This window comes from Hipposideros armiger, unplaced genomic scaffold (assembly GCF_001890085.2).
Source record: "Hipposideros armiger isolate ML-2016 unplaced genomic scaffold, ASM189008v1 scaffold_304, whole genome shotgun sequence".
In the NCBI taxonomy this organism is placed as follows: domain Eukaryota; kingdom Metazoa; phylum Chordata; class Mammalia; order Chiroptera; family Hipposideridae; genus Hipposideros; species Hipposideros armiger.
In genome coordinates this window covers 1,762,568-1,776,856 of record NW_017731654.1, presented here as the reverse complement: position 1 = coordinate 1,776,856, position 14,289 = coordinate 1,762,568, and the positions used below count along the sequence as shown (strand labels likewise).

At 44.9% G+C, this 14,289-nt stretch overlaps 2 protein-coding genes across 5 annotated transcripts in view; both read right to left on the bottom strand.

The window, feature by feature from the left end:
- Positions 1 to 8,317, bottom strand: part of NCBP3 (nuclear cap binding subunit 3) — a 28,777-nt gene extending 20,460 nt beyond the window's left edge. For all 4 annotated transcript variants that reach the window (XM_019659820.1, XM_019659821.1, XM_019659823.1 and 1 more), the window contains exons 1-3: positions 8,097 to 8,317; positions 6,111 to 6,176; positions 4,017 to 4,122 (exon numbers count right to left, since the gene is read on the bottom strand). In XM_019659820.1, the coding sequence (XP_019515365.1) occupies positions 4,017 to 4,122; positions 6,111 to 6,176; positions 8,097 to 8,279 (355 nt within the window). In that variant the 5' untranslated portion in view covers positions 8,280 to 8,317. The remainder of the gene's footprint in view (positions 1 to 4,016; positions 4,123 to 6,110; positions 6,177 to 8,096) is intronic.
- Positions 8,318 to 10,685: 2,368 nt separating this feature from the next.
- LOC109391880 (small RNA 2'-O-methyltransferase-like) lies at positions 10,686 to 12,444 on the bottom strand. Its single transcript, XM_019659815.1, is given in 3 exon segments — positions 10,686 to 11,310; positions 11,460 to 11,955; positions 12,417 to 12,444. Coding segments are annotated over 3 exon segments (1,149 nt in total).
- Positions 12,445 to 14,289: the final 1,845 nt, after the last annotated feature.

Genomic DNA, 14,289 nt, shown 5'->3' with positions numbered 1-14,289 from the left:
CCCCACTTCCCCAATAAAAATCTTAAAAAAAAAAAAAAAAACTTTAAAAATCCAAGATAGGTCACAAAAGCATAAAAATTAGTTTTAATAGACTGAAATCTTCTAGACCAGAATTACATCCCAATGTACTGAGTGAAACACACAGCTGTGATCTCAGAATTAGGTAGTAATCTCTAAAAAGTCACAGGGAAGGAGCAAAGTACCTCAAAGCCTTGAGAGGGACTCATCCTGTACTGATTTTCCAAGAAGAGGCAAAGAGAAATTTCCAAACAACTTGAAAGGATTAATGTCATTCCCTGAAGTTTTTTAAAAAGAAGATTATCAGACAGAATCTATGATCCCTTAAGAAACCAAGTCTTTCCCATAGAAAATGACATGAGTTCACAAAGGAGCAAGCCACACTAACCTCTTTTCTTGTTGCAATATCATTACCAGGCCAAGAAATTCAAATATTACCATAGATGGTGTTTTATGTTAAGACCATTAAGGCATATAACCAGGTCCTCACGACAATACAATGACATGTGGGCTTGATAATAAAATAAGACTTACAATTCATGGCTCTAGGTTTCATGGCACAATACGGGGTTACCCCATTCTACATTTACCCACGCCTGGATGAAGATGCGGAAGCCAGGCACACCCAAGTGAGGAGCACAGCTAAAATGTTAAAAGGCACAGTGAAGATGAAAACGAACTCAACGGGTTGAAACAGAGTCTTAAAATGAACAAGATGCAATTTGATAGGGATAAATAAGAAGGTAATTTTTAAACAGTGCCTCAAGTACTAGATGAGAAAGACTTTTAATGGGTGCAATTCCTGGGGAAAAGCCCAGGGTGCTTTGGTTGACTAGAAGATGGGTACAACATTATGAAATGGTGAGGACAGAGATGGTGGTAATAGTTCCGCCAGACTTTCCATGAATCCAACCATATCTGGAATCTACACCTCACTTTACATTAAATGTCCTCATGAAGGACATTTAAAAATTGGAAAGAGTCTAGAGGAAGAAGACCAGAGAGTCAAATCACATAGTTTAGGAACTAGCCTTTGTGTGAATGAAGAAAGGACTTGATGTTGTTCTAAGGGTCACATAGTAACCAATGGACAGGAATCACTAGAAAGCAATTTCTGTTCAACATGAGGAACATGTATCAATACGTACCCAAAACCAAAATTGACTGCTTCATAAATACTTCTACTGCCATCACTATGAAACTTCAGGCAGAAGCCAAAAGGTCACTGCGAGCTTTGCCAAAAGGCCTGCAGTGCTGGAAGGAGGTGAACATTAATGACCTCTATGGTCCCTTCCAACCATGAGAGCTTTGATCTTGGGGATAAGTACACCAAAGCTGCTTGACACTGAGTAACCAAAGAGTAGCAAGTCACTCTGGATGCAAAATGGTCTGATGCAGCATTTCCCAAACTCCGTTGCCTGAATGCTGGCAAAGAGGTCAGGAACACAGGCTTCCATCAGACCAGCCTTCAAATCCCAGCCTCGCTACTTCCCTAGCTGTGGGTCCCTGGGCAAGTTTCTCAGCCTCTCAGCACCTTAGTTTCCGCACCAGTAAAACAGAAATGATAAATACCTTCTCTTCACAGGATTGTTGAAAGGGTAAATTAACCACATAGAGTAGAACATAGTAAACATTTACGAAATGGCATATTTTATTATTATTATTGGTATTAAGAAGCAATAACGATACCTAGTGTGGCTGTAGGAGTTAAGATGTTTACTCTAATGTCCCCATTCACCCAAGAGGTTGGGCCTATTAGATGATTGCTTGGAAGATGGAAAACTCCATATAATGGTAATAATAACTAACACATATTGGGGACTTGCTACGTGCCAAACACCACTCTAAGAACTGTAACATTCTGTTAGAGCCTCCCAACAAGCCTACGAGAACTACCGTTATCTGCCTTTACAAATGAGGAAACTGAGGTTCTTAAGGGCTAAGTAACTTGCCCAAGGTCACAAAGCTAGAAAGTGACCGACTGGTCATGATTTGAACATAGGCAGTCAGGCTTCAGAACTCAAAATCAATGGTTGTGATGTACATCTAAAGTACATCGATCCTGACTGTACATCAGAATTACCTAGGGAGATGTAAAAATGTCTCTGGGACCTATCCACCCCCACCCCCCATTCTAATTTAAACTGATCTGGGATAGAGAGCAGGGTTCTCCTGAGTTCAGGAACAACTATCCTAGGCCATGCTGCTTCCTGGATGAAAAACAGGTTGTAATGAGCAATTTTCCCCAGCTGACATCCAGGCAGATCTATTGCTTTTTAGGAATATCTTTAGAACCATGAGATCAGGATTGCTTTTCTAAAAAACATAAAAATTAAAATTTAACCCCCAAAGTGATCCTATTCAGGTAGGTATCAGATTCCCATTACTCAGACAAAGAGGCTGAGACCTAAAAAGGTTTAACAGCTTGCTCACATTCACAATGGAACTGAGACTAGATTCCAGGAGGGCTTTCGCACCCTAAAGAGCTCCAGCAGAGGTAGGAAAGAAATCTGAGTGGGTGATTAGGGATGCTTCACAGAAGAAATGACATCTGAACCAGACAAAGCATGGGATAAGGAAGGGCAAAATCAGCAGGGTTAAAGGCACGAACAAGATCAGAGGAAAGATGTCACAAGGAATATTCACAGGACTGGCAGTAAACAGGTGTGGTGAGACTATCGTGCTTTCCAGGTGGAGTTCTGAGAGAGGCTTGAGATCTCTACTGGGGCCCAGACTAAGCAGGCACATGAAAGCCAAGCTGCACAGCTGTCCTTGGCTTTCACAGGACTTTTCCTGAAACAAGTCTGGGCAGGCAGATGCCTGGAAACTCAGCCTGCAAGGGAAGCAAGGTCATATTTCCAACCTGAACTCATGATGCAGGAAAAAGCAAAGGAGCATCCAGAGTTGAGCTCTGCATCTAAGCTACTTTATCCACTGGATCGACTGAGGAGGTTGGAGTCTGTGCTATCATATCACATATTATAAGGTAATAGAGCAAAGTAGTTAAGAGCAAGGCTTTAGAGTCAGATAAACGAGGTCTAAATCCTGACTACTTTTACTAGCTATGTAACCACGGGCATTTATGAAACTCCTCTAAGCCTATTTCTACTTCTTTGTAAGTTAGGGATAAAAAATATATTCGTCGTTGTGAGAAATTAGTAAGAAATGAATATGCAATGTGTTAATTAAAACAGTGCCTGGTAAGAGAGCAAGTTCCCAAATAGCAGCTATTCTTTCCTTCATTCAACATGCAAGCTTAGAGAAACTCACACAGATGAGTCCAGACCTTTAACATGCATTCAGGTCTGCCTATTAATTAAGCCCTTCACAAATACCCAAATGTGCAAATACAACAGAGGGAGACCTTTTGTATTCATGGATTTATATTAGAGTGGAATAATAAATTACACTATGAACTCACTAAAACAGTAATACTAATTTTCCCTTTTATTTATAAATTGCTTCAGAAGACTAGGGTATATGACTCTATATAATTCAGGGTGAATTTTAGGGAGCAAAATACTTACCCTAACAAAACACAAAAATGAAATAAAATCATAACCCCGTATCAACAGAAGTATCAATGGCTTTCCCCCACCAATCCCATTATTGTTCTGATTCCCCTAAAAGATCTCACTGTGATACACGCCCACTACATTTAAAAGCAAAGAAAAGTTAACCCTTCTGTGATAAAAGCAGAAAATGAGTAAGAGTCTATAGAAGCACAGGTTCTAATCTCAGCGCTCAGCTACTAACCAGGTGACATTCTCTGGGCCTCCTCTGATAAAGACAATCTCCTTTTTTCCAGCACTAACATCTGAGACACAGTTAACAGCCCCTCAGCTTTAAACAGGCCACCTCAGAAACGGAGACTTCACAAGCTCCTTTCCTTTGGGAGTATTTGGATGAGGACTGGACATGCAAGGCAAGGCCAGAAGCACATGGCCAGGCAAAGGAAAGTCATTCTCCGGAGAAATGAGGGAAAAGTCTCCCCGTACCTTTCTTCATCATGTCTCGGTCCAAGGCTACATTTCTTTGGGCAAGATTTACTTCTGATCGAAAATGGAAGCGCTTGGCTCGCTGTTCTTTCTTTTCAATTGCTTCCTAGAAGGTACAGAAAAAGCCATGTTTCAATGGATGAGGAAAGTTAAATCACAAACACAATGTAATGTATCAGTGACAACACTAAAATATATCAGGAGAAATAAGCAACAATGTACCTTTAATAACTTTTTTAAGAGAACTGGATATTCAAAGTCAATTACTAGGAGGGCATACACTAATGCTGCTATAATTTGCAATCATCTCCATGATGATTCAACGCCTATCACTGTGTCTGGGGAAGAGTAGGAATTCAATGAGTATTTGTTGATTCAATGAGTAATAAATGCTTTAGTTCTCTGACATTTCCTTTATTATTAGCAATCATGCTTTGAACAAATTACAACTAAACAGTCTCAACATCCCAATTTTCCAGGTGCAGAAACTGAGGCACAAAACAGTTAAAAGGTTTGCTGGAGGTACTTGAGCTAGTAAGGGGGTGTGGGGCAGATCTTCTGCTCTCAGCGCTATTTCTAGGAGCCCTACCACCACCCCCATTTCACACTGTCTGCATGGTAATCACACCTATCACATTCTTCCACATTATGTCTGCCTGAGCAGTCCACTCCCTAAGGCTTTTTCCTGGTTTAAAAATAACACTGAGGCAAAGAAACTCTGTCTTCTATTCTAGGCTTGTGTCTATGGAATTGCCAGTTTTCATCCTTAAGCGACAAGAAGCATTAACGCTTCACAAAAAAACAAAATAATCAGCTTCATAAGTTTTGTTTCAAGAGCTAAAATAAATCAGGTTCCAACTATGGGCTTCAGATAGTTCTTAGGAACCCTTCGCTAACTGTGTATTAGCTTTGCCACACTAATTGAAGGTCTGACTATAGAAAGCTTGTGGGGATTGGTAAAGCAGCAACACTTCTGTTATTTCCCAACAGTTATGCTAATTTTCTTCACTGAAGTCTTCCCAGTGCAAACAATTAATCTAGCTTCCTTTAGCCATAATTTAAGTACCAATTCTGGGACTACTACCCTTTCCACCATATATCTGTTTCATATAATGGCAAACTGTGTAGGATTAAGAACAGTACAGTCTACTTCTTTTTCAATTACAATAAAAAAAATCTTCACTTTATTTTCTTGTCTAAAAGATCATTTTTTTCTTTTGTCCTTTAAGCCATCTGAGACAGACTGAGACCCAGATAAAACATAAGCATGACATATTTATTTTTTATTTTTTTAAAAAAAGATTTTATTGGGGAATCGAGGAAGGGGAACAGACAAGTTGCTGTCCTTTTGTTCTTCAGTCTAGTTGTGGAGGATGTCACTTCACTGGCTCATGTTGGTATTATCAGTGCGCTCTTCCCAGGTGAGGCAGTCACTCTCCGACCATTGGACAGCCACTCATGGCGGCTTACGGCAGCTCACATCTGCTGCTGGCCAGCCCCACTGCAGCCTACGCCATCGCTGGCGACTCACGGCAGCCCAGCTCCAGGTTGAGCTGTTGTTCACCATCTTAGCTGTAGAGGGCGCAGCGTCACTGGCCCTCATATGTGGGATCCGAACCAGGGCCCTGCTGCTCAGAGCTGGCATCCCAAGCCAACTCCTAACCAACACGCCACTCAGCCGGCCCTGACACATTTATATTTATTTTTATTTTTGCTTTTACACATCCAATATAGCAATATAACACTATTATGCGTGTTTTGTTTCATTTAAAATGGAAACAGTATATGCACTTTTAAAGAATGGACATAGCATTAAAAAGCATTCCCAATGCAAAACTTGTTCTTGGATATGGTTATGCACAGGCACCCAGGTATTGTGATTTTCATCTTGTCATGAATATGACAACACAAATACTGCCCAGATGTTTTCAGAATGCACGAAAGCATCATTGTGTAATATGAAATTTAAGTTAAGAAATTTTAATCCAGCAGCAAAACAAACCATGAGGTAAAGAATAACTGCAGTTCTGCAAGTCCTAGGTACCAAGTTCACCCGCTTATCAAAATGAATAAATAAATCATGGTCTGTCTTACCTTGGAGGTGACATCGATTCCGGTGATAAAGCTGCCAGCCTTGTTTTCATATCTTCTGCTTGTGTCCTAACACGAGAGGGAAAGGTATGAAATGCTGACAGCAATTGAGGAAAAATTCATAATAAAAGACAGCTGATGCCTTCTGAAGAGTCATTCTCTTCAGCAATCCTTCCCCTACCCTCACAACCCTTATTATGAGAAAACAATATCTCAGTGACTCCATGGTAGCAATCAACCACTCTAACGAGAAATCTTTTCTAGATCAGAGCCTGTCCAAAACCATAACTAATTCCATCTATTGAAGGTCTCTGTGTAAATGCAAATCTAAAGGCTTTCATGAAAAACATCCAAGATGAGGCACAGTCACTTATCTCTCCAACCCAGACAGACCGAAGTCATCATGCCAGGCCACCAGGTGGAGCACAAGTCCTCACCAAAATGCAGCAAGCCCAGACTCACCTAGGCCTCCAAGGGAAAACAGCACAGTACAATGAAGAGGGTGGGATTTGGAAACCCAGGACTCAGCTCTGACGTTCACAGATTACACGACACTGTATAATTTCCTTTGGCCTCTCTGGGCCTCGGTCTCCCTCATGGTACCTCGGCCTTCCTGACCTCTTTTACTGCCCTCCCACTTGTGCTAAAGAACTTTCCGTTTCTCCAACAAAACAATCTTGTTCCCGTCTCAGTCTCTGCGCTGACTGTTGCCCTTGCTGGAAACACTCTCTTCCAAATCTGCACATGGTTGGCTCCTTTTTGTCATTTAGGGTTCGGCTTAAATGTCACTATCACAGAGGACTTCCCTGACCATTCCTATCCCATTCTGCACACCCTCCCTGCCCTCTGCACTTTCTATCCCATAAACACGTTTTATTCTCTTCACAGCACTTACCACTATCAGAAATTATGTTTACTTGTGTCCCCCAACTGGGACATAAACTCCAGGGAGTTTGATCTTGATCAAGTGCCTAGGATTGTGCCTGACACTGTAATGAAGGATGCAATAGATACATGTTAACCTGAATGAATAAAGAGATTGCTACTTCACCACTACAGTAATATTTAAATGACGTAATGCAGCTAATGGTAAAAATGCCACTTTGTTGCTACCAGAGTCTTTATCATTTGCTATCTTGAGTGATCCTACCTTTACCTTTCCCCATAATTTCAACGTAAAAGCACATCCTGCTGACGTGGTGAAAAGTAGTTTGTGTTGGGTGAGAAATTCAGTACTTGAGAAGAGCCATGCAGGTCTGAGACCAGCCATAGGAACTGGACACTGGACCACCAAGCCCCAAGCAAAACAGCTCTCAACACCTCCCCCCTTGTGATTAAAAAGAAACAGACCAAAGACCACTGCGGGTCGCTGATGTTTTGGTTTCATTAAGGGTGAGATGCTGGGGCCACGATGTAAGTGCTACAGAGCAATGGGGCTGAATGGGGACAAGATGACCCTCGAGCTACAAAAGAAACACTGAGTTCCTGCTGCTGACAAGTCGAGCCCTTCCAAGAGAAACCGTGCGTGCTACGTTTTACAGACACCAGCTCCACCGCAGCAGGACCCACAAGGAGAGCTGGATGCCGGCGCCACAGTTCCTTCTCAGCCGCTTTTGGTTCTGTTCCCGCCTGCGGCTCCCCCTTTATCTCAAGGCCCTGGACAATCCCAGCCCCTCCTCAATCGCCCCCCTTGCACAGACGAGCTCAGACGGGCCACGAAAGGGACGTCCTTAACTACCCTCCAGCTCTACCCCACCTCCTCCAGCCCCCTCAACACCCATTTCCGGGCGCCCCAGCGTCCTTTCTCTCGCTCCAGGTCTCCCCTCCAGCCTGGCGTCCCCTTCTCCCCGGCGCTCGCCCCCCTCTCTCCCCTTCGCCCGACTTTCCCCCAGCCCGGGGGCCGGCCACCTCCCCTTCCGGCCCGCTTCGGCGCGGGGCACTCGCTCTCTTAGCGACCTCCTCCCTCGCCCACCGTCCCCCCGCCCGTACCGGGATCAGTTCCTTCAGCGAGCGCCGCACCGGCACGATCTCCAGCTCGCCCTCCTCCACCTCCATGGGCTCCGGCTCGCTACGCTCCAAACCGGAGTCCGCCTCAGGCGATGGGAGCCCCAAGGCCGGCCCCTCTGGGGCCTCCGCCTTCACCGACACTCGCAGGCCCCGTACGGCCGCCATCGCCGCCCGCCGGCCGCACCACCGAGAGCCCGCCCCTCACACCCGCTGACTAGAGCGCCGCCGCCACTGGCCACAGAGCAGCAGCAGCCGCTACCTAGAGCGTCGCCAGCTTCAATTTAAAGGCCCCTTTCCCCCTTTGGCGCCGCCGCCCCCTGGTGGCCGGAGGAACCCGGGGCGGCTGAAACGGGACCTGGCGAGGAGGAGGCGGGACCTAATGGAGACCGGGGCGGGCCTGTTGGAGGGGGCGGGACCTGGAGGAGATCGGTGTTTTCTGGGCTTACAAAATAGCTACGCCTTGAGCAGTAAGCCTGAAATGAAAGCTAACTTTGCTAAGAGGTCATTACGTGCCTGTGATTGTTACAAGCGCTTGGATCCTTACAACAACCCTATGAAGTAGGTACTGTTATTCCTCATTTCACATATGAGGAATCTGAGGCATAGAAATTTACCTAAGGTGACGATTTAAGAGAGAAAACCTTGATCTGAGCCTAGGCAACCTGGTTCCAGAACCCAGAATGAGCTTTGGTCTACCCGCCTCTGAGCGTTCTGTAGGTTTACAATGTATTTTCTTTGCCAACGTTAGACTTTTTCAGGCGTCCCAATAATTGACCCAGTTTACGTACGCAAAAGTTGCGACTCCGAGAAGGTAGTGAGTTGCCCCAAGGCTTAAAGGTTACCCTTCGGTTTCCTGACTCTGAACATGGCTCCTTGCAGACATTTCAACAAAAGCCTGGTTGGGAGAAGGGGAATGTCCTATAAGCTTCCAGAGGGTGTCACCGGTCAGTTTTTACTTTGAGTCCTGATTTCACACCTTCCTCCCTGTGTTACCTTGGGCTGGCTCTGGTCCCTTTCTGGGCCTGTCTTCCCATCTCAGGAGGGCATGGGTGGGACCCTAGGGTCTTTGAGGCCCTACCAGCTATGATCATGGAGGAACAAATAATTATAAACCAAGCGAGAGCATGATCAGCATCAAAGCTGGCTGGTTCCACCCCTTACACCATGTGTGACCTTGGGCAAGCCACTTACGCTTCAAAATCTCACTTCCTTCAGCAGTAATATGGGACAGTATTACGCATTCCCAAAGGAGGTTGTGAGGGTTCAGTGAAATAATTATATGTAGATACAGGATCCAACGGAAGGGGTACAGTACATCAGTTTTTCTTTAATGTCGGCTAAATCACAGGACAAACAAGATGGAGCTCTTGAGAGGGCTAGTTTTGATGAAAGGGACACAGTAGTTACAAAATTGGGTTGACTGCATGGAATGCATTTGGGTGAATTCTTAAGAACATTTCAAAGAAAGTTTGTGCTTGGGGAGGCTAGCTTTGGGTGACAGTCACAGATCCCACCGTTACACTTGTTTTCTAGGCCTGCGGGGTAGGGGAATGAGGAGAGGAGGAAGCAATCCCTCCTCAGCTACGGACACCAGGATTCCAGCAAAGAAGGATGGGCAGGCCTCTCACCCTGCAGTGTGGGAGGAGCCTTGTGGCTTGAGGACTCAGGCGCTGCAGTTCAGAGGAGAACCAGCTCCTTTGGGGGAGCTCTAGCTGGCAGAAGAATTAGGAATCCAGAGCAAGCCAGGACATCAGACAAACACCAGGGTTCCTAGATTCTGTCAGGAAAGCCCTTCATGCCTGTCTCTTTTTAGTTACCTAACTCACCACTGGCCCCGCTTTCCTGTCCTCCGTGCAGCCTGCTGAAGTGGGGCCACAGAATTAGAAGTGGCCAAGAATAATTCTCGAAAAAGTTGAAAAACGTGACTTCCAAATATAAAAGGAACACATGTCAAAGCTTTTATTCATTCGTTAGGGAATGAAAACATCATAAGATATTAAGACTAGTTCAAGAGAGAATTTGGGAATGAATACAGAGTTGGTGAGTCAAAATAATACAGAAATGAACTTAACACAGGTGAATGCCCTACAAGGCAAAAAACTGCAACCTTTGGGGTTTCCTTTTCTACCAGACAGAAAACATTTACATCACTATTTCTCATTATGAATTTTCTATACATTAACCTCTACCCTTACAGAGTTGTAAAATACCCTAATCGATAATAAATCGGAACATATTCAAAGGTATACATCCCTATAGAATCAGATGATCCTCGGGCAAAAGAGACATGTTGGATGACATCTGGAACTACATTGAGAGGATGCCAGTGTAGTTCTTTTTTTTTTTTCAATTTTCTTTAAAAATTTTTAATGTCACTGAACATGGCTCCAACACAACAAAACAAGCATACTATGAACCAACTCTACAACAGCCCCCCCCAATAAAGTATATTTTAAAAGAACAAGGTTACATAATTTCAAAATTAAAAGTTACTTGAATTATGACTACACAACATTTAAATTCTAAGTGAGCCGAACTATTGCTAAGACACCGAATTTCAGGAAGGATGACTCAGTCATTATCATCATGCAGGTCAACCTGCACTGCAGAACCATCATGGTTCAGTTTCATTGTGTCAGCAATGAGTGCTCGCATCATATCTACGTTATCACATAAGCGGTTCACCTTGGGATACGCAAAGAGTCTTTCCAGGAGTACATAAAACTTATTTCCAAAACTGAAAGATTTGGGGGACTTCTCTATGTTGATTTTTTCAAGTTTTCTGAAGACTGGTCCAGAAAATGTGATGAGCCTACTGTCTTTTAACCTCTCATTTTCATCATCCTGTAGTACTTTCAGACTTACGGCATATCTACATCTCAAGCTTTGGACTTGTCGGGAGACCTCATTTACCAACGCATATTTGCGGACTTCTTTTTGCTGTAAACTCGGGTATGAGATTGTATAAACAATTTTATAAACATATTCCTCATGCTGCCCTGCAAGGCACAATTCAGTTGCCTTTGCTCCAATTTTCCGGAAGACCCCTATCTGGGTACTGTACCCAACATTCTCAGCTCCTGCTGGTGGTTCTCCCACGCCAGTAAACTCCACAGAGTAATTGTAGAGATGTGCCACATCTGAAGCCCAGGTCTGAAGCTGCTTTCTGTTCCACTCAAATTTGTTATCTAGGTGGCTGGCCGAGTGGCTCAGTTGGTTAAGAGCTCGCTCAAGAGTGCGAGCTGTGAGCAACAGCGGTTCGAGTTCCGGCCCGAGCTGAGCTGCAGCTGAGCTGCCAACAGGTGGCAGGATGGCTCAGCTAAAAAAAAAAAATTGTGATCTGACTCTCTTAAGGTTTCTGCGGGACACAGGGGATTGAATTCCGCATTTGGTGTGCTGATGATGATCGTAGCTGGAGACAAGTACCCAAATACGACTTGGGGAAAATTGGCCAGATCTCTTAGATCCAGATGTTCTATTAATTCAATACATGTTATTAAGTCAAATCCAAGCAAACAAGAGTCTCTCTTCACAACAGAACCATGATACAAGATAATAGACAAATTCAGTTCCTGGGGACTTAGATAATCCCCCAAATATGGAGACAATTAACACCTTTGTGATCCTATTTTATTTTCATTGATATCAACTCCAACAAGCAGTTCAATGCAATTGTGGCATTTAAGTGTCTGTATTAGCAAAGCGTTGCCACACCCCAAGTCTGCAACTTTCCTGGGTTTATGTTGATCCACCAGATCTTTAACAAAGTTGTAATGCTGTCTGTATAATGGAGGGCTAAACTGAATTGCCTTCTTGACGGGAGCTTGAAAACCACCAACCACTCTTGCACTCTTTTTTTTTTTTAAGATTTTTTATTGGGGAATTGCAGGGATGGGAACAGCACTGGGGAATTGGGGGAAGAGGAACAGACAAGTTGCTGTCCTTTTGTTCTTCAGTCTAGTTGTGGAGGACGTTGCTTCACTGGCCCAAGTTGGCACCATCACTGGGCTCTTCCTGGGTGAGGCAGATCAGTCGCCGGCTTCTGAACGGCCGCTCACTGCGGCTGCTGGCGCTCACACTGGCTGCTGGCTACACATGGTAACCCATAAGGACCCACTGCAGCAGGGGCTGCAGCCTATGCCGTCGCCAGCGACTCACAGCAGCCCAGCTCCAGGCTGAGCTGTTGTTCAGCATCTTAGCTGTAGAGGGCAGTGTCACTGGCCCTTATATGTGGGATCCGAACCGGGGCCCTCTGGCGTCCCAAGCCAGCTCTTAACCATTGCGCCACTCGGCCGGCCCCACTCTTGCACTCTTAATTGTTCTGTTCCATTTTGTTTCTAAATTTTGTTGAAATAAAAATGCAGATGAATCTTTCAAGCTCTAGGAATCGGCAATGACTCAGAGTAAGAAGCACATTGAAACAGCAAAGCGGGGCGCCACCGAAGACTAGTCAGTGTAGTTCTTTTTCCTGTTCTTTTTTCCTCTTTCCAAAGTCTGGATAATTTTTTATTAACAGAAGAAACCAGGAGAGTTTGGGACACTGGGACAAACTGGAGAGAGTTTCACCCAGGAAATGACCAAGTATCAGATGCAGCCACAAGTTTGCAGTGGAACTTGGCTTGGGTCTAGAGGTTTGTTGACCATTGGTGACCTTGATGAGACAATGTCCATGAAGGGGAAGGTAGACTGGAAGTGGAATTTGCAGAAGTGTGGACAACTCTTTTGAGAAGTTTGTGAAGAGGGAGGCTAGGGGACAAAGAGGATGTTAAAAGTCCTCTAAAAGATTCGTCTTTCTTAAAAGTTTCACTGAAATTGGCACTGCTTCTCCCTTCCAGGGAAGAGAGGAATAAATAATGGAGCCCTACCTCTCTGGGATAACAAAGGGAAAAGCCATTAAAAGGTAATATAAGCTCCTATCAAATGTTACTTGAGAACCGGTAACTTGGTCCATTGACCTGAGGTGATGCCCTGCTGATTCAAGCAGAGTTGTTCCTTGATGCAATTTTAAATTGGACACCCACACCCCCAGTTCATGACCTTGGAATATGTGCAGGTTGGTAATTAAGGAAAAGTTTCTACAGTTAAAGTAACGGTCATGAGGCAGCTGACCCTGATGCGGAAGGTGTATGCATCTATGCCCCCCAACCCCGACATAGCTAAATTCTTGAAAGACTGTCTTCCCTCACTTTCTCTATCTGACTTGACCACTCAGCATCATGGACACTGATGGCCACTCCCCAGTTCTTGAAATCACATACAATCTTCTATTATATGGTCACACTTGGTTTTCTTTTCACCTCCCAGGCTACGCCTGCTCTGGTGCCTTTTAGGGATCCTCCTCCTCCCCCAACATTAACAGTCCCCCAGGGCTCAATCCTGGACCCTCTTTCTTCTCACTCCATGCTCACCCCCTAAGCCATCTCATCACACCTATGGCTTCCTATTCCACTGCTATCCACAGCCTGAGGACCCCCACATCTTGGCCTCCTGTTCTCCCCTCTCCTCTAAGCTCCAGACCCATATGTCCAACTGCTTGTTGAACACCTTCCCTTGAATGTCTCAAGGCACCTCAGACTCAACTTGCCTAAGACTCAGAATCCTCCTTTCAAGCCAGGTCCGTTCCTGCATTCCCTGCCTCCCTGATCAGCACTGTAGTCAGTACAGGTGTGCAAGCCTGGAAGCGAGGAGCCACCCTTGACACTTTCCTCTCCCACCCCCATAGCCAGGCCATAGACAGTCTTGTCAATCTGACCTCCCACATATCCCTCATGCCCATCTACTTCTTTCCCTCCTTTCAGACATCATCCCTCAGCTTCTTTCCATCCCAGCCACCAACATATCACCTCTTGCCTGGACACTGCAGTGGCCTGCTCACTGGTTTTTCTGTTCTTCTGGTTTCTCCACTTCTATCCCTCCTCTACACTGTAGCCAGAGTGAGCTTTTCAGAACATTATCCAGCCCTGCCCTCCTCTTCAGCTTCATGCACTGCTCTCCTCCTCACTCCTGATATCACCACTTCAGTTCTTGGAAAGCACAGTGTCCCTTCTACCACAGGACCTTTGCACAAGCTAGTCTCTCTGCTTCGAGATTTCTTTCCTTCTCCTTGGCCTAGCTAGTTCTCTCTCAACCTCAGATCTCAGCTGGGGCTTCCCTTCCTTTGGGAAGCCTCCCCAAC